Source organism: Falco punctatus (genome assembly GCF_963210335.1).
Source record: "Falco punctatus genome assembly, chromosome: 6".
Lineage (NCBI taxonomy): Eukaryota > Metazoa > Chordata > Aves > Falconiformes > Falconidae > Falco > Falco punctatus.
The window spans coordinates 21,045,415-21,072,374 of NC_137585.1; the positions used below are offsets into that span (position 1 = coordinate 21,045,415).

A 26,960-nucleotide genomic window follows, 5' to 3' on the forward strand; every position below is an offset into this window, starting at 1 on the left:
TACGGCATTTACTTTTGAAAATTCTCCAAGAGCAACGCACACATAAAAATTATGACTCCTTCAATCCTGGGAATCTTTGGAAAACATGAAAGTTCTAATGAAATCTTTAATGACATGGAAGGGAGAGAATGGGGGAAAATTACACAGATCTAGAAATGATTATTGATTTTTGCTAAGCAATCACAAGAAGGTCTGAAAAGTCTAAAACATCAGACCAAATTTCTTTCTCGTTGGTATCATTCCTGTCCTCCCCAGTAGGTCTTGGGATTGTCCTTTGAGGCCAGGAGGCTCACTACAAAGATGAATAACTGCAAAGAGAAATACTGTTAAATACCAGTATTCTTACCGAGTCAGTCTCCAGCCACAAGTGTCTTCAAACAGTTGATTCACACTGAACTGTCTTTGGTCATCTTCCTGCTGTTGAAGAGAGGGCATTGAGTGAGATATAGTGTTCTGATATGAAGAATATATGTTGGAGAGATTTGCTTGGTATTTTCCAAAGTTGGCATGTTGATTTAGAAACTCTCAGAGTGTTCAGGATGTTTCAATCTGAAATTTAGTTTGGTGAATCTCTCTTGTGTTACGCTGGGTCATACTGTATAGAAGGCCAAACCAGATTGTCATGGTAGTTCCTTCTAGCTAATATAGATTAAGACTATAGCCAGGCCTCAGTAAACCCTGGCTCTGCCTTCTTGTTACAGGCAGCAGAAGGCACCCTTTTATACACTTCTGATGCAGCAGAAATCAGTTTGCATCCACAACCAAAGTGCCGTTTCCTTTTCTAAGAGAACAGAATGGAGTACATTTGTAGCATCCTTTGCAACCCCTCTGCAGGGACTTGTTTTAGTGAAGAGCCACGGAGTTGATCAAAGCCCTAAAGCATTTTTTGTATGAGGAGAGGCTGACCTGGGACTGCTCAGTCTGGAGAAGGGAAAGCTCAGGGGAAATCTTAAAAATGCGTACAAATATCTGATGGGAAATAATGAAGACAAGTGTGTCAGACTCTTCAGTAGCCCTTATTGACAGGACAAGAGACAAAGGGCAGAAATTAAATACAATAAATCCTATGAGGTCCCTTCCAACCTAAATAATTCTGTCATTTTGCCTTATTTGACACATTCTGCTGACCAAACCTGTCCCCATTCAGATATAGTCCTTTCTCCAGCCCCATGGATTTGCTAGGCATGTACTGTTAGCATGTGGCACCACCGCGTCCTGAAAATTCTGCCCTTTTTCTGACTCATGTTTGAACCCATATCCCTATAACTCGATGGGAAAATTACTGAGGGTCTTGTGACAAGCATGACCTCAAATTTATTGTTCAAGGATTACAAAGGGAATGACATTATGAAGAGGTATAACACTAGGAGGGGTGGAGGGATGAGAGAGAAAAGAATTACATAAGAAAACAGAAGCAGGAGAGCAGCACAGAACATAGGCATCTAGTGGTGATGAGCTTCTGTTTCCCTAGTGGCTAGAACAGGAGCCAGACATTTTTCTTAGTATCTCCAGAAATGCAAATGATGGCTGGGATGGGCACAGCTTAGGCAACCAAGTTACAGACTATTTATTTACATGTGTACTGATCTAAAATATTTGATTGCTGAAATGTGAAACAGAGGAGAGAAATTATATTTGGCCGAGGATCCAGAAGAATGTGAAAGATGACTCCATTTTAAGCTGGACTAAACTAATGAAACTTCCAAATTCTTTGTGAAGGGAAGACAAAATGGTTTAACCTTAAGCAAAACATTTCAGTAAAGAAAAAAATTCCATCTGTTAATCTTTTACTGTTATAACATTCACACAATAAAAAAAGATTTCAAGAAAAATGAGAACGGCGTAACCCAACAGTGATTAAATATGATTCATGATTTTTTCCCCCTCTTAAACCGAATTTGAAAGAAAATTTCCATTTTCTAAAGAAAAAAAGTACCGTTGTCTTCTTGCTTGCTTAAAAAAGCCTTCTCCTAATATTTTGAATGCTAGTGAATTCAAATATTGGAAGCTTGTTCAGAATAAGGTGAGCACATTAGCATTTTTTCTAGTGCATTGAAGTATAATACTGGTTTAAATCTAACATTCCTAAAAACTTGTGTTTCTGCTATGGTTGGATTCAATTTAAATATGTTAACTGACATGTGAATTAATTCACACTAATTCTGCTTTAGGTTGCTATATAGGGATTTAGCAATAGCACCGTTTAAGGAGCAGGAACTTGCTGAGCTAAATACATTACAGATGTTCTGTAAAGAATTCCCACCTGGGGTGCTACTATCTCTTTTATCACATTGTGGCAATAAATGAAAGATGAATTAGACAAATGAAATGGAAGGGGGAAAAGTAAGAAAAACACTCTCATGCATTAAGGCCTGAATATATGCGTCTTAGACCTAAGCACTATGCTCCACTTGGTCTGGGCATTTAATCTTATACAAACACCTCTGTTCCTTATCTCAGTGTATTGACATGAGAGTGTCAAATGTTATTGTAATGGAGAAAACAGGGTAAGTATTTGGGGGGCTAGGAGATGCCTTTGAGAATAGATGGTCTTTCCTCAGCTGATTTCAGAATCTGCCTCTCAACCCCACGGAACTGCTTCTACAAAAATAGCTTATAGATGCCAGTTTCCCGAGTGCAGTACTAATGGGGCTACATATGGCTATGACTTAGTAACTGCTCGTTTTGCTTACAACTCGTCTTCTGTCCATACCATACTCTTGAGGCTTGGAGCACCTTGGACCTCTGACAGTTATCAAGCTGCTCCAATGTATGCTAGAGGACTGGTAAAACATCTGAAGCTTTGAGAATATTTTGTACTGCTACCATAATCAGAAACAAGCATTTCAGGAATGAAATAGCACCCAGCACTCCATAGCTGCTTACTATAACATCATGATTTGAATTTGCTACCTCTAGACAGAGCAATAGTCATTCACATCCATCTTGACTCTCAGCAAATCATACTTTTTTTTTTTTTTTTTTTTTTAAGTCACATTACCCTACAGATGAGTAGTGTAAATGTTCTGCAAAATCCACCCTGCAGTTTTGTAATGTCGCTGCATCCTTAGTGGTCATGCTGCCACCTCTGGAGACCTTACAAATAGCAGAGCACATCTGAACTGAGCAATCATAGGGACAAGGCTTGAGCTACAGAACAAGGTTGATAAATGACAAACTGCCTCCTTCTGCTCATACACTGACAGTACTAGAGGACAGGGAGAGATGAACTTGGAAACAATGTGATACAGACTGAAGGAGGAAGCCCTGAAGCTTAGAGAGACATTTGATATGTGTGATTGATAGGAACCCAGAAGCTTAAGGGGATCTGATGGACTCGGGCAACAGGTGGGTGTATGAATTATTTAGCACCTGAATATATGTGGGCGATTATTATATAGAAGGGCTGACAAGATATTCATATGTTTCTGTGATACTTGTTAAACTATAACCTTAGTGGAGATTTCTACAAAATAACATATTCCAAAGTTCATAATTTGAGAGTCCACACAGATTAACTCACAAAAATAAACCCTGGCTGCATATGTGCATAACTCTCTGAGATAGCTGAAGAATCTTAAGGGTCTCAAAATTTGTGCCTTTAAAAAAAAAAAAAGCAGCACACTATTTTCACATCTTTTTATATGAATTCTGATGATGGGGAATTTATTTTCCAAAAACTGCTACTAAGTCTGTGACTTTCAAATACATTTTACAACCAGAGCCAACAAGTCTGACTGTGAGCTCAGTGCAGACTGCCTCAGCTCCTTGAAGTTAGTGTGGTTGGAGCAGGTTTGGTTTCAAAAGACTCCCAGAAAGTGAAAGGAAACACTGCAGCTTTCAATGCACCATGGCCTGTGTCTCCTGTGTTAGGTTTTGTCTTTTCCTGACAGACTGGCTGGTGCTCTGCCTGTGAGCAGGACCTCTCCTTTCTGATACAAGTGCTCTGTCACAAGCATGCCCTGGAGCTGGAGGAAAACTCTGGGTCTATGACTTATGCCAGCTCAAGAGCTGCTCATGTTCTTTGCTATTATTAGTAAGCTGAAATAACTTCATGGCCTGAAGCTTTCAGAGCCATGTCAGTTACTGTAAAAGAGCGATCAATAATTCACTTGAAGATGGTAAAACCTGTTTTAAGTTATGAATTACAGTTACACAAATTCTTTGAGACAATAAATGTTTTCTAATGGCTTGAACACTGCTAATTTGTCTTCCAGGCTTGCTAAGTTACTTGTCTGAAAGACTATTTTTGTTTGTTTGTAATCATTCTACCTGGTAATTATAACCATTTTCAAAACGTGAAACATCAAGAGATGCTCAGTCTCTGCTCCTGGCCCCCACAGTGCACTGCAATACATTAAACCTCATTTAGACTTGTCAAACTGCAATAGAGTTGAAGCAGACTGAGAATATTAATAGAACATGAAACATTTTACAGTAGCACAATTTTATGGGATACTTAAATACAAGAAAAGGCTCCCTTCTATCTGAAGTGCTACACAATCCCTCTCTAAAGAGTCACAAACATTTAAATAATGGAAACTCCCATCTTTTCATGATGGACCACTGACTTTTCTCATCTGTGATTATGTTTGGAATGTTAACAATTCATTAAGTCTGGTAAAAATAATTAAGACTGGTATATATGAAAATAATATATATATTTTTAAGGTTCAGGAAATATCACTTGCTTTAGTCCAAAAATCCCTTTCTGGAAGCAAGTGAGGCTCTTGTTAGAAACCCATAAGCATTCTTTGGTGCCCATCCACTGCAAAGATTCATGCTTTCCCCAGATAATCAGTATGTGGGGAAACTCTGAAAAAATGGATCTCTTGGATAGGCAGAGCACTCTCTGGAAATGTGATTTGTGTAGAAGTTTCTGCTTCTACACTGTTCCATTGTGCATTTCTTTCTAAACATCACCTAGAGACTAGGAATTTAACACTTCTACCAACTACAGCTTGTGGAATTTGTGCTTAGGGATTGCCTCTTAGAGACCACCTAGGTTAAAGTACAGAGCAGAACAGTTCTGTAGTCAAAACAAATCTAGCAGTCATTATTCAGGATAATTGTAATCCACCTACACTGAGCCACCACTTCACAGGAGGACTATTGGATTTTCTCCACATTCATTGTCATTCTCAAGATTCCAATGTGGAGAAAAATCTGAAAGGTGCAGGATTCCCATTCCTGTCAACAGAAAATCTTTGTCTGGCTAGACAGTGGAAAATCAAGCTTCAGTATGTTGCTATATTATAAAGATAACCTTACGTTCCCTGTATAAGCCTTACCTGGCAGTTTAGTAGGAACCTAGCATCTTGAAATTTTGTGTCTTAAAAGCCTTAAAAGTGTTAAGACTAATAAATCTCATGTCTCAAAAAAACTCCAAAACAAATTAGAAAGTCACCCACTGGCTGAATGACCTGTGACTCAGTGTAAAGCCTCAGGCCAAATTTATTGCTTTTAACTCCTCATTTCAGGACAATTTTCTCTTTCTGAACACTTCATAACAGAATGTCAGCTTCCCACATAAGGAAAGGAAGCAAGTATTAATCTTAAAAAAAAGTAATAAAATAATTCAGCTGAATTCACAAAAGAATTGTGAACATTTAGTTATTGGTCAAATCTCATAAACTGTCTGATTAAAAAAAAAAAGTAGAGTAGTTGCACATTACTCGTAAGTATTCATTTATCCTGGTTATTAAGCATAACAGTAAAATAATAGTAATTTCATATACAGACAGATATTTTTAACTATGCTTCACAATTTTGACAGTGTTATGTAAAGTGAGCAAGAATCATGAAGTCAGCCTCCAGATGGCATTGATACAGAGTTTTGCTTCCTTAGCACACAAAAAAGCTTTAAAGCCTCCGAAGAGGCTCTTGAACATATCATTATGTTCCAAAGCAGGTAATTTTGATGATCTATAGTAACAGCAGATTTATATACAACAAATAGGTCATTTGCTCTACATTTTAGTTTATCTGTTTGGAGACAGAGTAATATGTAAAGAATTAATCATTGACTTGGAGTTTTGAAGAGGAGATTGTCAAGACATTGTCTGAGGCTCCTTTTTTTTCAGTATGTACGTGTAAAAAATACTTTACCACATGCTATATGCATATATGTAGCAAAAAGCATTTGTATCAAACTTACTGATGTCACTGATTTCTCAGGCCAGAAAAGTTGGAAATCTGCAACTGCCCAGCAGGAGGGTCAATAATATATTATTTCATTTAAAAGATAGAGATACTAACATAAAAAGACTAAATAGCATTTCCACCATTACACGTACTTACGTGTGTCCATAATTATATCTTATCACCAATAATCCACTCTTCTTAAACCTTTCTTTGGAAGCACTATAGGGAAAAATGAGGTCTTACATCTCCTCACACAGGATCTCTTGTCACAGATCTAACACCAGAAAGGACTATGATGACCTTCAGATCTCTTCTTAATACTGACAATGGAAAACAGGAATGGTGATTCCTGCCTCGATCTGAACAACTTGCAGTTAAATGACAACAAGGTACCACAGATACTTTCCCAAGACAAAGCTCATTTCAATGGTCACTGGACATGTTCCTTTGCTGCTGTGATATGGGGATGAGGTAAGTAAGGACTCATGAGATAGACACTTGCTTATCCCCTTCTGAAGATATATTCAAACATCAACTTATTTTTTCTAGACTGAGAGCAAATAGTTGGCAATTCTTTGGTCTGTATAGTTTTTGAAGAAGTGACCTATTGAGGAAAACTTTCATGTTTTCTGATTTACTTCCTTTTGGATGATGTTATACCAAAAAGAATCAGTGGTTTAAAAAAAATAAATAATTAAGTGAATAATATTGACACTGCATAATGCCAATAATTTAAGTTAGGATTGTACATATCAGCACTAAATTATTCTTCTTTTATTTATACAGTGGTTAAAATGTTAAATATATATATATATATTTGGCCGCTGTATTATAGTCCTTTTTTAATGCTCTAGGTAACGTATTAAATGATGTTTCACGTGATGAAATATAACAGGTATGAAAAGAAAGTTCCTACCTTTTTTTATTAGAAATCTGCCATCTGACCCATATATTGACAGATTCAAGCTGATAGCAAATGTATGCAAAGCAGGTAATTGGTACTATCTGTGAACAGAGTCAACACACTGCCAAGTGAAACTGCCCAGAACAAAGCCTCTGCTGTACTGCAAACTCTGGGTTGGAAGTAATTCAAGGTGGTTCACTGAGAATAAAGCTCACATTTAATAGCACAGGCCAGTGTCATTAAAGCTCAGTAATCCACTGCAAGAACGCTTAAACTCAAATAATCTGAATAGGAATCTCCCTGGATTTAAGGCGATGAAAAAACATTTTTTTCTGTAAGGACTACATGTCCTTACAGATAACATTTCTGCATGTCTGCAAAAAGAACATACAAACACACAAAATTAGGCATCACACATGCACAAACACACTAACTGTGATTCTGCCTTTTATCAACATACCCTGTTTTTCAGTGATAGTGACAAGAGTCCAGATCTAATTAATTTTACATAGTACCTGGAGTGGTTTTGCACTTGTTGTATTTCAAAACATAGAAAGGCCAACAAAAATAAGAATGAAGAAATATTGCTCACCTGAAATAAACAGCACTAAATTCTGACAGAACTGATTTTTTTCTAAAATGGTAACCTTTGGTCTTTTTCAGTTGAGTGTTTTCTACAGTAACTCACTAGATATAAGTGTGAGAGCAAAGCAGAGATGTTTCCCAGTAGGTTTCAAATGCAGTTCAGAAATAATATATGTATTATCAGAAAAGCAAATAATTTCTCTTTGATTATTACTGCAGGTTGCTACATAAAAGGATTGGTGGAATATTATTCCTTCAGAGATGCTGAAAGGAGGAGGAGGGGAAAAAAGACAACATACCGTTCGAGCCAAGCTTTGCTTCAAAATACTAGTGTCATGTAGTCGAAGCTGAATGCAGGTGGTTGCCTTGCGAAGACTTTCATGGCTGCCCAAAGTATGATTACTGCAGTTTGAGGGGGAAAAAAACAAACCAAAACCAAATGGTTACCTCTGCTTGCAACTTCCTTTCCTCCCCCCTCCACCCCTAAAAGCACCGGTGGACTGAATTCTAAGTGCAAGGTGGATTGAATGATATAAAGCCTGTATTTGGCACCTACTTCTATGAAAACTGATGACGTTTGGTTCTGGCATATTTTCTGGTGAAACAATTTAAGAATAATTGCTTAGTTGTATCTTTGACCATTAAGTTCTATTGTAGAACAATGACACAGACAAAGAGTATGCTAAAAAAGCTGCATGTGCTCCCAAGCCTTGAGATTATCCATGCATATTCTTCAAACCCAGATTAGCACAATTTATACAAAGTATCTTGGTTATGAATGCACCACTGCAGAATGGCTTGTAGTGCTTGATACTTAACTTGAAAAATCAAATATTAACTATAAATTTGAAAATCACATACATGAGGACAGGTAGTCCTTGATTCTCAAAAAAATCAAAGTTCTCTGTTCCCTGTGCAGCTCATATAGAGATGGTAAAAGAAGCTGTGAGTTAATCTTCCTTCTCAAATCACACACCAGCTAAACTCAGATGCAGAGCTCTAATCATTAAGCTGAAGTGGTTCCTACACACTATTCTGCTGGTCAAGGATGCCCTAGCACCCCATGACAGGGGAATTCCTTGTTCTTATTTGCCTCTTCAGAGTAGCTTCTAGTCCACTTATCACTCTTGGCAATCTCTTCTAAGTTACAACACAGCCTTAGTTTATCACTCTTAAAATTACTTGGAACAAAAATAATTTCAGTTTCCCTTCCACTTTTTGTTTTAATAAGGTCAAATAATGCAAAAACTATTTCAGAGTTAAGGCAAACATCTTTTTTACATTTAAAACATCCTTTGGGATTAACGGGTAGGAAAATTTGCACTAATTTTTGCAAAGGCAAACTCATCACCAAAACAAGTCAATATGCATATCAGTTACAACTCTAGTGCATGTTCAATTAGATTCATTTTGCTTTTTCCAAGCCTCCAGCCACACAAATGGATATTCTATATTTATATAGATTTACAGCACAGCAAGTTGTTTCAGAAGTCCCTGGGCAATGAAGGAAAGATAACTCTTTTCTGGTTTGTAAAGTGCCATGGAAAACTCAGAATTCAGATGTAAACGGTGTTTCTTTCTACCTAAAAGAGCATTTGATGGAATGTCTGAATAAAACTGGCTAGATTTAGTTCCAAAAAACCTGCTTACCCTATGAATAAATCATGGAAAGTGTGAGTTGGGGGAGAGACTCATATCTCACATGGCAGCAGAGCTGTCCAGCACAAAAGAATGGTTAAACTTATATAAACATGCCGTACATAATTGCCATGCAGCACAATTACAGGGAATTCATATATCTTGTAAATGTTCTGCACCTATACTACACTGTAGTTAAGTAAAATACATACTGACCACAGTGGTCACAAAAGGTGTAGGTGTGGATATGGGAATTTTGAATTTTTTTAAACAAATACATTAAAAGTCACAAAAGACAAACCTATTTCCATCAGAAATAGCAATATATAAAACAAGGTTCTAAGTTCTTCCATACATTTGCAGAATTCCTTGATTTTAAAAGCATGAAGTACAGATGAAAGACTGAGAGAAGTTAACAGCAGCACAGTAAAATAGCTGTACTGGTGGAAGGCACATTGCTGCTATGCCTCAACCTTTCTCAAAATCCTTTACAAGCAAAAGACTAAGTGACCTATTCCCAGTTCCTGGGACTGTATCAATGCATAGATTATCTTGTGTTGCTCCTCAGCTCCTGCCTGTGTTACATCTGCCCATGGTTATCTTGAAATTTCTTCCTCTCCTCATTTTACCTAATCACATCTGTCTTGTGACTCTAATGATGAACTCTCCCGTGTTCCTTTCATCCTTTAGAACTGCCTCACACTGTTTTTTACCTTTTACCCCACAGTTACTCCTGTTTTTTTCTATTCTGCATTACCTTCAACCTTCGGACAGGCATAGTAACAAGAAAATTACAAAGAAACGCATCTGTGAGCACCGAGTCACATTTTCCCGATTTCTTCAGTATACAGGTTCCTATTGCAATGCCAACATTCTACCAAGCCAATGACAGAAATTGGTGTAGCTATACCAATATAAATGAGCCTTCTGTTAGTGTAAATTGGTATAGCTATACCTTCTTCTATAGTTACAAGTTTCTGCCACAGAGGTAAAAAAAACTATCTTTTGCAAGTATAATTGTTCCATGTCATCGTGCTTCCAGGCAAAACAAGCTACACCAACAGAAGTGGAATTTTGTTGTTATAACTACATTTACACTAGTGGTTTATGTTAGCTCTGCTGTGTCAGGCAGATACTATACATCACCAAATCCTTTATTGACATAGCGATGCTGCCCTGAAACATTGCAGTCAGAAGTACTGGCCATACAGTTGACTTCATGTCACAAATACAAAGAGAAAAGTTTTGACAGGTATTGTGACACAAGAGACTGGACAAATGGATTAATGCCTCAATAAAATAATGTGGAAACATGGTCTAGATGAAAAGTGAAGTACAAGAAACAGAGGTGTAGCTTTGCCATAGACTGACAGACTACCTTTTAGCCACTCCTAGACTGTAACACACTAAGCTGATCTGCTGCTACCTTTATTATTAAGATAAAAGTAATAAAGCCCCCTTTGGAGGACAGGATGATTATTAGTAACTGGTTTACAGTGCTCTGAGCTCTGTAAAGGAGATAGAAATAAAAATGCTACAACATTATTAACAATTTCCCACCTATTTTTAGCTAGAATACTACGTGAAGAATAAAGCTTTCATAAGAATGCCATGCCAAAAGACATTAAGCAAAAGGCAGTTTTTGTTTTTAAGAAACATGGTAATGAACTTGTCAGAGTAAAGTGGTCCTACAATATATCAGAAGCAGAGAAAGGGAAAAATCCCTCAGTCTCTTGAGACAGCCTCACCACTATATCACTTTGCTTCCCCACAGCAAGGTTCTCTGATGTGCTATAAGCTCCAAATCCTAACACAGTTCAATCAGACTTGGGTTTTGGTTTTTTTCTGCAAAAGGACTCAGCTAAGCAGCATCTCTGAATGAGAAGCTTAATCTACAGTGACAAGAGAAAATTAAGTTTATTTTTTACAAAGAACATATTCATCCAAAAGGTGCTTGCTTCTTATGATCCCAATCTGCATGAATATAACTCTGCCCAGTGTGTAATTAATAGCTTAAACTTCACTTTGAGTGAAAATGAATTCTTCTGTAGGTCTCAATTCTCAGAGAATAGAATTAGTAAAGCAAAAAAATGTCATCAGTAAGGTCACAGGCAAGCACGTGAGCAGAAATGATAAGCATTTAGACTATTCCATACACTGGCTCACTGTGTTAGCTGAACTGCAAAGCAGTAAGGTAACTGCAAATTATACTATGGTAGATTGTGGATAGAATTAAAATTACATATGAAAAGATCCTTTAAAAAAAAAAAAAAAACAACAACCTAAGCCTTCAAAAAAATATAAAAAAAAGGAAAACAAGGCATGTTTTGAAATAAAGCTTTATATCCTTGGACTACATTCCTTTGCTGAGTCTACATTACCACAACCTATTGCTAGCAGGCAGATCAATAATAAAAAATAATAAAAAAAAGCACCCCATATTCTTATATGTACTTGTGATTTGTTTTATTAGGCATTTCAGGATGCCCTGAGTTTGTGGCCTGTAGTTCTAAAGGCAAAATGTCTAAATGGAGGATTGATTTTTTTCTTTCACATGAGAAAGGTTTGTTTTGGCTTGCTGCTGGCATTGAAAGCAAGGAGTTATGTGACACAAGTTGCTTAGCCCCAATTTAATTTATTTGTATAAAATATCTTTCATGAAGGGTATCATAAAATCATTTTTAGGCCATCCATTCTAAGTCTAAGGAAGGACAGGAAACTGTGACAGCAAGATTTAAAGGTAGGTGTAAAAGGTTTGGATGATGGGATGATAAAGTGAAGAATTTTTAGAAACAGCAGGTGGCCCTCTAAGAAATAAAAGATTATTATGAACAGGACAAGTGTAAAGGAGTGGAGAGCACACCCACAGCTGGGAAACCTGGACAAGGAGGGAGGAGGGTCTGTAGATACGTATGAAAATCAGAAACTTCCATTAATAGTGGCAAAAATTGATGACACAAATAGAGACTCTTTCAAGGAGTCTCTCTTTCTGCTTCCAGATCCACTTAGACTGAACATCTAAGAAAGGAACTGCAGCAAATCAAGTGGGGAAGTAACTAACATACACCTTACAATGACAGAAGGGGCAAGGACAAAGTGGCAACAAATCCTGATAGCTTCTACAGGCCCTGTAAGAAAAACTTGAGGGAAAAGGAAGTGTAGGAAGAAAAAGAAAGCCTGTAGGTTGAGGCAAGGCCAGGATTTCTCATCAGTAAACAAAATGAACTTAAAGACCAGAAACCAAATGAGATTCCAAATCAGAAATTCACAGATGGCTCTATTAAGGACTGACCTACAGCTTATACACAGCCTTCTGAGTTTTGTAAAATTTGGATATTTGAAATCTGACACTGGTGAGTCATATAGGATGTGAACTCAAGGAGATCTCCACAGGAAGGGAATAATGGATGACGAAAGCTTGTGCACTTAACACAGAAGTATTTTTTCCCTATCTCTTTCAAAGCTAAATGGATTCTTGAAATCATCAAGTCTTTCAGGTGCTTCTGCAGAAGGCAGGGTGAAGTGCTTATTAATACAGCCCAATATAATAGCAAATTAAAGCTTTAACAGATCTTCACAATGTTAGCTGGTTCATTAAACCACTCTGGTCTGATAAGAATTTATCATGTCACATTTTTGGCTTTACTTTAGTTTTTTTCTGGGTTACAGTAAAGCAGGAGCAGCAAAGAATTTATCCCCTTTGCTGCCTCATAATTTGGGGAACTTCTCCTGGAATTCATCCCTGAACAATTTCCAAGTACTCTTCTGAGGAAGAACTCTGTACAAGTACATCAAATCACTCTGTTAGCAACATCGTGAGGAAAGCAATTTGTGCTAAAAGATTGCCCAAACATAAGAAAAATTTCACCCTGAGGCAACTCTGCAGGCCATGTTAAGCTACCCAAGGGATAATAATGGTCTGGGGTTCCAAATTTCAGATACAGGACTCTGATGAGGAGGCAGAAGAAGGGGAGCTGAAAGTACAACATAGTGCAGAATTGCAAGCTGCTGAGGCCAGAAGTGCAGCTCAGTGCTTTCTGCATAAGAGTGAAGGAGCAAAGCAAAAAAGCTGACAACATTATTGACCTTGTTTCACTGCTAATGAGACGTGCAGAGATGCTGCAAGTGCAGGAATTTAAACAGTCTGCTATTGATGCATTCTTCCCACCAGTGAAAATAAAACTGTTTAGAACATACTGTACACTGTATTGAAATGCACTGAGCTCACGCTCAGTACAGTGACTCATTATTCCCATTTGCATTAGCAATTAGTTTGCAATGAGAAGGGAGTCTTGAAAATAATAATAATAAAAAACCCCAAACCCCTGGCTTTTTATGTAATTAACAGATCTATGTGTGACCTGTGCTCAGTGGTTCTGGTGTTGCAATGCTTTGCACAGTGCACTGCTGTACCAGCTTCTGCTTTATGGAGGTTTGGACAAGAGTGGGCTTAGAAATGTTGCAGTCTCCATCTTTAGTTGCGAAGCATAATTCATCATAAACATCTGAACATTTGACCTGTGTAAGAGCAAAGTGTCCAAGTTGGATAGAGAACAAAGCTAATTACACAGTGTGAAACCTACTCTCACAACTACATTACTTTCATTAATCAAGTTGACTTGCTCCAGGCTAGTTCTGCTAATCTTTATGCTATACGGCAAACAGGACTGCTTCAAAATATTTCCCTTTTGATTATAGACATATACTATTTTATTTAATGTTCTTTATGTCTAACTGATGAGCCATGATTCCTGCAATGCCAGCTTAACATGTTACCACAGAGAACTGCCAACTTCTCCCATTCTGCCAAAAGTCACAGTCCCTACAGTACAGTTGACAACAGCCTGCACTTTAGCTGCTTCAACACAAAATCTGCTCACTTTTGCTGACAGATGAATTTAAGCTGCCAGAGGTTAAGAAACAACTAGCTGAGGCCAGTAGTGCCTTCAACCACCACAAGAGTTTACTTGAATCAGAGCATTTACTTCCTTACTTGTAGACTACATACATTCAGAAATACTGGTTTGTACATACAATGTGTTTTTCTTCAACTTGCAGTCAGCATCAAAGTGCTGACTTCATTTGCTTTGCTACTGGTACAACTGGATATGAAGTAAAATCACCTATTATGCAGCTGTATAATACTATCTCCTCTTTTTGGTGACTTCCCACTTTGAGGACATGCATACCTCCTCAAGCTTATAACACTCCTGTGAGATACTGGGAGGAGCAGCATCCTTGTATTACAGATAAGAAAGACCAGAAGGGCATTGGAGTGAAAGAAATTAAGGTTGCACAAAGTTTACATAAAGGGGCCAGAATCTGACTCCTTGCACCAGGGCACACCATCATCTCTGTAGAACATAATTACCATGTGTTCTGTGAGTTTCAGAAACTATACATTAAGTGTTTGGAACATAATGTTCTTACCCTCCCTATGGTTCTCTTTACATGGCACATAAGCAGAGTGCATCAAAAGCCCAGCTCGTATTACACAATACGTACTCAATACCATGTCCTAATGAGATACTTACTTTTGTAAGAATTCATCAGACCCGCAAACACTTAGAAGGCATTCCTCCTGGACTGAGTATCGATTTGTGCAATGGAGGATCTCTACAATAAAGTCGTGAGTGATACAGCCACCTGTAAATAAAGATAGCAAGAAAAATTAGTAGTAGCTTGCAAGGGAATTCCAGGCTAGATACTTGAGCAAAGAAAATAAGACATATATAATTTTTTTTGCAATTCTTAACTACTGCTGCAGACTAGCTCCATCAAGAGGAATTAGATCAAGCCACACCTGATTTTTTTTCTTTTGTTTTTTAAATTTTGCTTCGAAATACTCGTCACAGAATCTATGTCAATTTAGAGGCAGTTAGCAATTTTTTAGGTAGCTATAATAAAAAGCTGAGCAACTTCCCATGCAGAAAGTAAGAGACAAGTGGCAATGTTATTCTTTTTTTGTTTCTTTAATTTTCATGATGAATTTCTTGGTACATTTACCCTGTGAGATCATGGTCTGATGCAGAAGTTGACTCTGTTGCCTCTCATGACCCAAGAAGGCTCCAGAATTTTACTTTCTAATGTTTCTGCTGTGCACACCTTTTTAGCCTAAACCAAGAAGTAGATTAATGTTATATGCATTATATATATATATATGTAAAATATTATAAGAATATTATTTAACATTATGTAGAGTCATATTATAATAGTAATGTGTAATATATTACATGTAACACTACATATAATGCATATAAATTAAGAAGTTCTATGTCAGTTCATACAATCTGCTGTTCATAAATATTCTAACATTGTGAGAACTTTTTTCAGCGTTACTTCATCTTTTTAAGCCATTTTCCAGCTTTGCTAATACACTTCCTCCCGTACATTTTAGAAGAACTGATCAAAAAATGGAAAAGAATAGCTGCATAATCTGGCAGTCAAATTGCAAACATCTGACAAGTTTCATCTTTTACAGGCATGCAGAGCACACTGCACCAGCACTGATGCTGCAGGTAGGAGATACCTCTCTCTAGCAGAAAAAAGATCTGAATCTTCAGTGCAAAGTCTTCATGTAACGTACCAAGATGGTTTTACAATGCAAAATAAAAGTCTAGACTTCCTCCACAATTCTCAGGGAATCTCATTGTCTGTAGTTGATAACAAAAAAGCCAAAGTCGATTTTCTTTTCAGTTTTTCATTCATGGTATTTCTTTATTACTTCAGAATTAGCAGCCATAAGAGCTCTTACTAGAAGCTTGAAGTTTCCATAAAAATGGAAACTACCTACAGTTAAATACAAATCCCCAGAAACTAAATATCTAACCAAGACTTGTGTGTTGATGAATTTACACTGGTCCATGTTCAGACAGCTACTTAAAACTGAGCCTAACCTACCAGTCTAACTGGGTTTAATGGTGTTCCATTGAATGTTACCCAGTCACCCAGAGTAGCCAATTCATAGCAGCAAATCTGTTTCAGAGCTGCTATGCTACCGTTTTAGAACAAACCAAGAAATGTAAAATTGTTTTTGCAGGAAAGTTTAAGAGGATACGATACTGAGAAAGAAACTTCAGAGAACAGCTGACATTTCTAAGGGAGGGGGCTGAGACAAAAACAAAGCTGAAATAAAACAGAGTTGGTTATCACAAGTAGCTTGGTTTTTGCTTTGATTTAGTATTCCCCAGGGAAAAAAAAATGCATAACAAATTCAAAAGTTCCTTCTTAAAATTTTCATTTTCTTAGCAAAGCCATTTTTCTTTTGCTTAGAAAGCCACTTCAATTAAACATTTTCTCCCAGTTTTACTAGTTTTAAAAACACCTAGCCCTTTGACAACATCCTGTTTTAAGCAACTCCTCATAGCTGGTTTGACGTGTAAACTGCAGTGCCTGTTTGCTAAATTTAAACACCCTAAAAAGAAGAATGGCAAAGAATCTTGAACTAAAATTGTAACATGCACTTTTTTTCAGGTCACTTAAAGGAAAAAATCTGGAACTTGCTGGTATCGATCATTTGCACTCCATAGACGCATTTTCCTTTCCTTACTCTGCCAAATGTTTTTGCATGATTGAACAATTCTTTATATTAGATTCTGCAAAAAAGTGTACTCCCTCTCTCCATTTTAATTATATCTTATTGTTTACTTATCTGTAAGCAAGTTTAGGATAGGGACTGTTTCTTACATGCCATTCAGTTTTAGCTGTGCCTTCTGAAGTGTTTTTGTAAATAAAGTTAAGCAGACTGAAAATTGAACAATCTGTAGGGTAAATAAATGATAAAACATTTTCCAGTAGTTGCAACTTTGCATTACAGGGAACTTCATTGTAGATCTCTTGCCTCACTGACAGAAATGCTGGAAATACTATCTTCTGGCCCAAGTGTCCCAAGACCTTTGGCCCTTTGTTTCATGCCATCCACAAAATATTGGTTTGAGATGGTACAACCTACTACTTTTCCAGGCTTTCCAGTAACTATGTAGATGCTCCCAAATCAAGCAAACTTGTATGAATAAGTGTGTAAGTCTTGGCTATCTTATTTATGAAGATTTTTATTTTTTTTTTTAGTGCACACTGACTGACATTCTATAGAGCTTTGGATTTTCAGCTTTCAACCCATCAATGTAATACTCAGCCTGATACAGCCAAATAATTCCTTGACAACTGAAGGAATGATTCATTAAAGAAAAAACACAAAGAAACAAAAAAATATTACTTAAAGCAGCACTTCAGGAAGAGAGGAAGAAGACAATTTATTTCATTCTTGCACATGTTCCTTAAGAAGTAAAAATTACCAGAGCTGGAATCAAATATTCTCCCATCCACCACAGATACAGGGTGCACAGGAGCAGTGGCAGCTTCTGTCACACTAGTGACAGAATAACTTAGGTTGGGAAGGACCTCAGTAGGTTCATCTAGTATAGCCTCCACTCCAAAGGAGGATGAACACTGAATTCAGACCAGCTTGTTCAGGGTTTTGTCCTGTATGACCTTAAAATCCTCCAAGGACAGAGACTCCAAAACCTCTATGGGTGAACTGTTCCAATTCTTAATTATTCTCTTTTTCTTCCCACTCAGTTGGAATTTCTTCATTCATTTTATGACTGACTCGTACTTTCCCTGACCTCTACATAACCTTGGGTGCAGAGGAGTTTTAGCGACTGCAGACTCTTAAGTCTTGGATTTCAGAAACAGAGTCAAGGCTGTGAAAATTTCCACAACTATATGGGGACTACCCCTAAACTTCAAATAAGGCACAAGCTTAAATCCCTTCTGGATCAAAGTCTGAATGATGGCCTATTTGAGACTGCCAGAATTGGTCCCAATTGTGATTAAAGAAAGCAGAGATCTACACAATAGCAAAATTTGATATTTAATGTGATTTAGATTTTACAGCACATATACTAAACACGTTTGACAAACTATACACTCAAGACTCACATAAGGCCTGCTCTTCAGTTACCTTTCCAGACAACATGCATTTCATTATCATCTCCATGGAACTGAATTGTGGAAGGATATGGACACCTCAATCACTTACCACGCTGTGAAAGAAGCAGAGGATATGGTGAAGAATCTGTCCAAACACTGATTTTGAATTTTGATTCATCAAGAATGTGGTCTGGGAACCTTCTTGCAACACTCCAGATTTTCCCCGTGTTTGTCTTCAAGTCAAAAGCTGGATAGGCATTTCTTATTCTGAAAAGAACGTGTGATGAAATTATGTCTAAATAGGCATTTCACATCTCTTATAATAACAAAATAAAAATTCTACAAAATACTTATAATAATAGTACATAAGGAGCTGTTAGGAATAAAATTTTGTGCAAAGAGAGGGAACACAAGTATTGGGGTCAAAAGTGCTGTTCCCCAGGGCTCAGTACTGGGGCCAGTCCTGTTTAATATCGTTATCAACAATCTGGATGAGGGTATCAAGTGCACCCTCAGCAATTTGCAGATGACACCAAGTGGAGGGGTATGTTGATCTGCTTGAGGGCAGGAAGGCTCTGCAGAGGGATCTGAACAGGCTGGATTGATGGGCCAAGGACAATTGTATGGGGTTCAACAAGAAGAAGTGCTGAGTCCTCCACTTGGGTCATACCAGCCCCACAGAGGGCAACAGGCTTGGGGAAGAGTGGCTGGAAAGCTGCCTGGGGGAAAAGGACCTAGGGTGCTGCTGCTGGCCAGCTGAACATGAGCCAGCTGTGTGCCTGGGTGGCCCAGAAGGCCAAAAGCATCCTGGCTTATATCTGAGATAGTGATCTGCAATGGCCAGCAGGAAAAGGGAAGTGATACTCTCCCTGTACTCGGTATTATTGAGACTGCACTTTGAATACTGCATTCGGTTTTGGGCCTCTCATTACAAGGAAGACACTGAGGTGCTGGAGTGTCCAGAAAAGGACAATGAAGCTGGTGAAGGGTCTGAAGCACAAGTGTTATTAAGAGCAGCTTAAGGAATTGGGATTTTTTAGTCTGCAGAAAAGGAGGCTCAGGGAGGACCTTATTGCGCTCTACAACTACCTGAAAGGTAGGTCTCTTCTCCCAGATAAGATGCGATAGGACAAGAGCAAAAGGCCTCAAGTTGCACCAGGGGAGGTTTAGATTGGATATTACAAGAAGTTTCCTCACTGAAAGGGTGGTCAAGCATTGGAACAGGCTGTCCAGGGAGGTGGTAGAATCATCAGCCCTGGAAGTATTTAAAAAATGCATAGATGTGGTGCTTAGGGTTAGAAAACATGGTTTAGTGGTGGACTTGGCAGTCCTGGGTTAATGGCTGGACTTGATAATCTTAAAGGTCTTTTCCAACCTAAATGGTTCTATAAATCTATGATTCTGTGAAAAATGTAGAAACTCAAACCTTGTTTTCATACATATCAGATAGCGTATGTATAACTACATATTTTACTTAATAGGAAAACCATCAGTAAAATCTTCATGAACTTCACAGAATCACTGCTGAACTGGACCCTCAGAGAACCCAAAAGGAGTTTAAACACAGACTTCAGCTTACACTGAGAACAGTAGAAATGAAGGTGCTCAATAGGTGCTTAAATAAGAATTTTAACATAAAACTAACCAAAAGCATGTGCACAGACAGCTGCTGCTAGGACAGCTGGTCAAAATACATACAGGAACAGGCTTTCTATGCAAAATCTTAAGAAGTCCCTATTTTCACAGTGCTCTAGAATCCAGTCTGAAATCCTCGTTACTAAACCCTAGGTAGTTATGTAAATGTCTGTAGAGAGCAATAACTGTTACAGTCATTGAGACTCTCTGATATACCATTACCTTTAAAATATATTGCCCCTCCTCCTTCCAATTACTGAAGACCTGCAGAAACTAATTCCTCCTGAGGTAGCATTTCCTAATGAACACTGGTCACAGGTATTATGCCTGTCATCTGAGATTAAACTTGCTTTTTAAGCACATACACTCTGCAGCTGCAGGTAAGGGCACATATTGTACCAGAAGAAGCTTTACATTTCACTAATTGGCCTGAATATTTTAGTCAACAACTCAAGCATCCTGTAGTAAGCATACTGCATTCTTTTTTGTTTGTTAGTTCAAGGAGCATTTTGTAGCTTCTGAGTTGGCAATGCTTTATACTGTCTCTGATTACAGTGTATTTTGAACAACAGTTCTCTCGCATAAAGTTCTTCATTAGTATGTTAACTCCTGCCTCAGGGCTGCTGCCCAAGTCTCTCAAACACCAGTATGAACTACTCTTTCATGCCATGTATTTCTACAAGGAAAAAAAAAAAGCCTAGGCTTCCAAAATTAATAATGCAATGAAGCAGTCCATTTCTTATCATGAAAAGCCAGGGGGCATGATGTTCCAGTGGGGTAGGAGGAAATGAGGCTTGACAATACTTCCAGCATGAGATAGATTTACATGTATAGTAAAAAAATCATTATGCTACAGAGGCTGCTTTGGTGACCTATGTAGTTGATGTCGGTCCATTTTCTTTGTGAACAAGCTACACATAAAGCTCTCCCCTATAACCAAATTCACTCTTGTAACCTGTTACTGTAAGAATGCCAAGGACTGAATAAGACTGGAAACTTCAATACCCTTTTTCCAGCATCACATTCATGGGCTATGTAGACACACCGGGCATCAATCTCCTCCTCAACTTACTGGCAGTCTTTTCAAAACTAAATGAACCTCAACTCCTTCCCTACCCCCACACTATCTATAATTTAGGATAATGGGGGGACCGGAAAGTGTTGCTTATTTATGGCCATCTATTTTTTTTCAAGTACTTAAAGGGCTTCTGGCCTGAGCAGGTGGGCAAAACACACCCATCACAAAATTTTGAAAGGTTAAGTCTTCCAAGGCATAACTGAAGTACTACTCAAGTATTACATGAAGAAGAACTTGTGCTAATTGCTTTCTGTGCTGCAACAATTCAGTGTATGCAGAAAGCACTAACATTTAGAGGGATCTGCTATTCCACAGCATTTCTTAATGCTATGTCTTTCTCTGTGGTACAGAGTACATCCATAAAGTGAGTCGGAGGTGGAAGAATGCTGCATTTTGCAGCATTGGATCCTGAGACTATCAGTGTGGCATCTTCCAGTGTCAAACCCCTTTTAGGATGTATTCCAAAGCCACTCATGGATGAACGTTCACTATGTCCATAATTGTAGAAGTAACCTGATAAAAGGATTTTGAAAATTGTTGATAGTTGTATACAATTATACAATTGTGTTCAATTATAGATTGCTACCTGTACAGATATTACCTAGAGAAAAAACATGATGGGTTTCTATTTGAGCTACATGCTAGAGGTACAAGTCTGCATGGCACAGAGTTTGAATTCTGAATCTTGCCTCTGATATATAAAACTGCCAGGTATTGAGATTCTTTGGGGACTGGAAGGATGCTCATTTGGCAAGTCTGAGTATGTTAGTTGTTTACAAATTTATGACATTTTTTGGTCTTTTAGGTGCTGTGACATTTTGACCTAAGAATGCTTTTCCATTTATTTGATAGAAGAAAAGCAAAGTTTGATCTTATTTTCTTGCTGGTGATACACGTTAAACAAGTTACTGAAAAACAGGAATGGCTTAATTCTATTAATCTTTTTAGCCCTGTAAATAGACTCATGTATTCATTAAAAAAAAAAAAAAATCAATAGAAAGCTTTTCCTGTAATTAGAGTTCAAAGTTAAACATAGAATATTTATCTGAATATCTGAGAGGAAAGCCAGTCACGTGGAATGTGCTTTCACACATCTTATGTTAACAGAGTTGGTTTGGGGTTCAGACTGATGAACTGTGGCAAAAAAGAAAACTGAGACTTATGTGAATGAGTACGTTTTGAAGGTGACCATTCACCCTGTATGAATATATAATATATTCACTGTTAATTTCAGAGCAGTGGCAAACTGGATTTTTTTTTCTTTTTTTCTCTTAAGAGAAGCAAGCTTGGCTGACCTTCAATACAGTCAATTAATTGAAGTCTAATATATATTTTAAAAAATCAGCATTCCATTTTCCAACTATTTTTCTGCAGGGAAAAGCATGTGTTTGTGCTAACAACTTGATAGCATGATCAGTGAATATCTAAAAAAGGAGAAATTAATCTAAAGATCTGTATTTCTTAGTGCTCTTGGATTTCAACACAATTTCTTTTTCCAAAGATTACAAAAGTAAAAAAGTTTTATCCAATTAAGCCACACTACCAACAGTAATGGTAAACAAAAATTAAAGGAGTTTTTGTGGCTTACTAAGTCTCACCTTTCATTGTACAGTATATAATAATTGTGTTCTTCATCAGTCAGTTCTTCCAATCCTTTTCTCCCGCTCCAAGCTACACAGGCACTAATATTGTGCAAGGCAATGGCAGACAATGGATCTTCAGTTTCACACACTATAAACCACCAACACTGAAGAGCTAAATGTACTTATCACTGATAAAGGGGACTTCTAAGGCAGAAAATATTTTTGGAATTAACATTCTATTAACAATCTTTAAATCAAAATTAGGAACTCTTTCATATTTATGTAGATACTGGAATTATGGCACAGTTCAGGAATGCAGGGTGTGGTGGGTTGACCTTGGTTGGATGCCAGGTGCCAACCAAGCCACTCTATCACTTCCATCCTCAGGAGGATGAGGTTGAGGGAGAAAATAAAATGAAAAAAAAACCCTTGGGGGTCAGGATAAAGGCAGTTTAATAAAAGCAAAAGCAAAGGCCAGGCATGGAAGCAAAGGAAGACAAAAGATTGTCTCTACTTCCCATCAGCAGGGAATGTCCAGCCGGTTGCTGGGAGGTAGAGTTTCAGTACACACAGTGGTTGCTCTGGAAGACAAATGTCGTATTAACAATACCCCTATTCCTCCTTCTTACTCATAGCATTTATTGCTGAGCAGATGCTATATGGTATGGAATATCCTTTTGTTCAGTTTGGGTCCTCTGTCCTGGCTGTGTCCCCTCCAAAGATTTTGCCCACTCCCATCCTACAGGTGAAGGGGGAATGCTGGAGGGAGAGCCTTTATGCTGTGTGAGCACTGCTTAGCAGTAGCAAAACACTGGTGTGTTATTAGCTACCAATATAAGCACAGCCCTGTGAGGGCTGCTATGTGGAAAATTAATTCCATCTCAGCCAGACCCAATACAGAGGGATAACCAATCTGATTAATATATAAATAAGTGAAATGTCATAGTAGGTTTAATAAAGTTTTTTCATTACTTACTTCTCCACTGCATTGCAAAAAGCAACTGTGTTCTCGTTACTTCCTTGATTTGCTTCAACCAGCTGGATAGACCAACTTGTAGCCTAAAACATACCAAAAAGACACCAGAAGAAGCAGAGTTCAGTTATTTAGATAACAGAAGCAGAAGGACCATAAGGCTAACCTTGCATTTAGTTCCATGAGAACTAACTTTCATACATCATCATCCCTCCCCTGACATGATGGAGCTCCAAATAAGCACAAATAGCAATCTTTTGACTGCACTCTAAATGCTTTCAGAGAAAAAACCAAAAAGTCATAAAACATCCACTACCCTGAGTTTAGCAATTGTTTTTTTTCTCCTCCGTGAAGAATACAGGGATTCCAGACAAAGCTTTCAAAATTTACCCAGTGACAGAGCAGAGATAACTCTAAATGCAGAAGATATATGCTTAGTTTACAAAAGGCTGGGGGGGTGCGGGGGGGTAGGGGTAAAGAAGGTTATGCTGCACTGAGTTTTAATCCTTACTTTCTCTCTTTCTGCCCCTGAAGGAAGCTCAGGATCCCTTCAAATTCCATGAACCTGTCAGGCAAATCCCTAAGACAAGTAACAGGAAGTGAGTGTATTCTGTTGAATATGAAAAAATCCCCAGATACTTTCTCTAAACTTGGGGAGCACAGCTGTGAGCCACTGCTTTAGGTCAAAGCACCCCCCTTGTCTGTTTGCCATAGTACCCTTCACTCAGAACATCACCTCCAAGAAAGAGCTTAATGCTCTTATGTCTCCAAGCCCATTCTGCTGTGGTACATAAAGACAGATACAAGGTTCAACTAAGCCATCAACTTTTAAGCCCCTTCAGAAAGAGAAGCAACTAATGACATGTCACAGAAGAGGAAACTGAGATATGGTGAAAAGTGTGTTTATCATTTTAATAATAATGTATGTACAAGTATGTAACTGATAACATTAATAGTAAATAATATACTAAATTCAAGATTTTTTTTCCAATATACATGAAAAGATGCAGGCTGGGAAATTTTAGTTACAGTTTAAAAGATGGCATGAGTATAAAAGATGAAAGATCTGTTGGGAGCTGGCTAGTGGGGAAATCACAATGGCAGAACTGGAAGCACAAAAGTTACAACTCTTTTATGGATACCATCAGTCTTGGGTATCACTGTATGTAGTATTTTCATTAACCGCAATAGCACAAGCATTAGGAGAGTGCTTATGAAATTTAAAAGTAGGCAAGCATCATCAGTAGAGGGAAAAACTGAAATATCTGGTACCAAAAAAATGGATAACCCTGAGGGCTGAAATAAGAGAATGAAAATAAATTTAGCAGTACAAATCAGTAGTCCATCACCCCCTGATTCTAAGGACTGCTGAAAAAAAGCTCCTTCAAAAGTCACTGAAAACCTAGCATCTCCACTGGTTCATTTTTTTCCACCTTGGTTAGACACCTTACAATTGACGTCAGCAGATGGTGGTAAGAACTTCTGGTAGAGGTTCACTATTTAGAAATTATGAATAATTTATTAACAGTAATGGTCTCCTAAAATTATGTAGTCATAAAAAAAATGCCAGAACACAAACAAACAACAACAAAACCCTATTCCTGTTCACATTTCCATTAGGGTAGACAATTCCACAAAAAGGTATATTGACAAGGGTCTAGGAAGTTCGCATCTGGAATGTTGTGTACCCCCGTGTTCCTGACAGAGGAATTAAATCCAGAACAAGCTCAGAAAGACATTGCTGTGTTTGTGAGTGAGCTCTACAGCAGGAGCGCTGCTCACAGAGCACGAGTGGGAAGGTAAAGCTGCCACATTTGTTGCAGTAGGGGTGCAAAGGCAACCCAGAACCTTCACTGAAGACTACGCAGTGATGGTGGTGACATGCCATATGGCACAATCTTCATCATGGTGTGCAGAAACTGACCCTGTGGATAGCAGAGGCTAATGCACACAACAGAGCTCCAGAGGAAGGATACTGCAGCCCCGGTCTCTGTCTGTGGGGCTGGTCGAGTGCCTCTCGCTGGGTCTGGGAGTGGCAGCGGCTTCGCTGGTGGGAGCTGTGCTCTGGCTGCGGTGCCAAGCTGCTGCTGAAGGAGCTGCAGGAGGACGTGATCAGCCAGGAGGAAGAAGAGATTAACAGGGACTCTGTAGAGTGAAGAACCACCCAAGCCCTGTGCTGCAAAGGAGGGACAACTCAAGACTACCCTACAGGAGCAGTGGATGGAGACTCCCACAGGAGCAAAGGCTGGAAACCTGCTGCTTTCAGCAACAAACAAAAAGCTCTTTTTTGACCTGCAGTTCTGTCATTACAGAGCAGGTACAGTGCCCTGGAACAAGTGCATGAAAAAGAAAGGTAGTGGATAAATGAAAAGCTAAGGAAACTAGGCCACAGGTAAGAAAAGATGAGGCTGGGACATAACATTGATACTAAAGGAGCAAAACTGCAATTGTGAACTGAGGAAGGAGGAACAGAGAGGACTTGAGCAAGGAGAGGGCCAAGACCAGGAAAAGATGATTGACCATGAGAACATGGGTATGGATCCTCAAGTTCATGGCTTGAAGAAGAATGTGATTAGGTAATTATTAAAGGATGGCAAAAAGGAGCTTGACAGACAAAGCTGGAAGCTGGACCCTCTCCTGCAGGAGACAGGAGCCCTCTGCCTCTCTGTGCCTTTGCTGGCAGCATTTCTGAGTGAATTCTAAAGGCAAATAAAAATATTGTGCAGACTAGTAATAGTCTACACAGAGGGAATCAATATATCATTGCTAACTAATACAAACTCATTCTGGTGGCAGAGGTGTACATAGAAGTTATATAGGTCCAACTCCATTTATGAATCATGTGGATGAGAGCTTTAGTTTTGTCATTTCTCTTTTCAGGTGTCCAGAAACTACTTTCTTCCCATTGCATATAAAGGTAAAATATTAATTACACAATCACACGTTATTTACCTATAGGATTCCACTCTCTGCTCATTGCAAATATCTGAAAGTGTGCAATGAATGAGACAGAGAATTGTGTATGGAAAGAACTGATGACAACAGGAATAGAGTAACAGAGTGCATCCCTGGGTAAGTGGAATCTATCTTTTCCCATCCACAGATTTCTTACATTGTGTGAGTCAAGTCACCTGAACCATTGTTGTGTTTTAACCCCAGCTGGTAATTAAGTACCACCCAACTGCTCGCTCACTCCCCCCTCACCCAGAGGGATGGGGAGGAGAATTGGAATGTGAAACTCCAGGGCTGAGATAAGAACAATTTAATAATCAAAATAGAATAAAAATGAAAGAACAATAATAACAATGATGACAATAACAGTTATAATGAAAAGGGGAAGGGAAAGAATAAAATCCAGAGGGAAAGGAAGAAAGAAACACGTGGTGCACCATGCAACTGCTCACTGCCTGCCGACTGATGCCCAGCCAGTCCCCAAGCAATGACCTGTCTGCCCCAGCCAACCCCCCAGGTATATATACCAGGCATGAC

At 38.3% G+C, this 26,960-nt stretch overlaps 1 protein-coding gene across 1 annotated transcript in view; it reads right to left on the minus strand.

The window, feature by feature from the left end:
* Positions 1 to 26,960, minus strand: part of PIK3C2G (phosphatidylinositol-4-phosphate 3-kinase catalytic subunit type 2 gamma) — a 288,176-nt gene that overhangs the window by 174,998 nt on the left and 86,218 nt on the right. Inside the window, exons 4-8 of the mRNA XM_080391788.1 lie at positions 23,475 to 23,557; positions 18,312 to 18,469; positions 14,806 to 14,917; positions 7,933 to 8,035; positions 347 to 417 (exon numbers count right to left, since the gene is read on the minus strand). Of these exons, the coding sequence (XP_080247914.1) occupies positions 347 to 417; positions 7,933 to 8,035; positions 14,806 to 14,917; positions 18,312 to 18,469; positions 23,475 to 23,557 (527 nt within the window). The remainder of the gene's footprint in view (positions 1 to 346; positions 418 to 7,932; positions 8,036 to 14,805; positions 14,918 to 18,311; positions 18,470 to 23,474; positions 23,558 to 26,960) is intronic.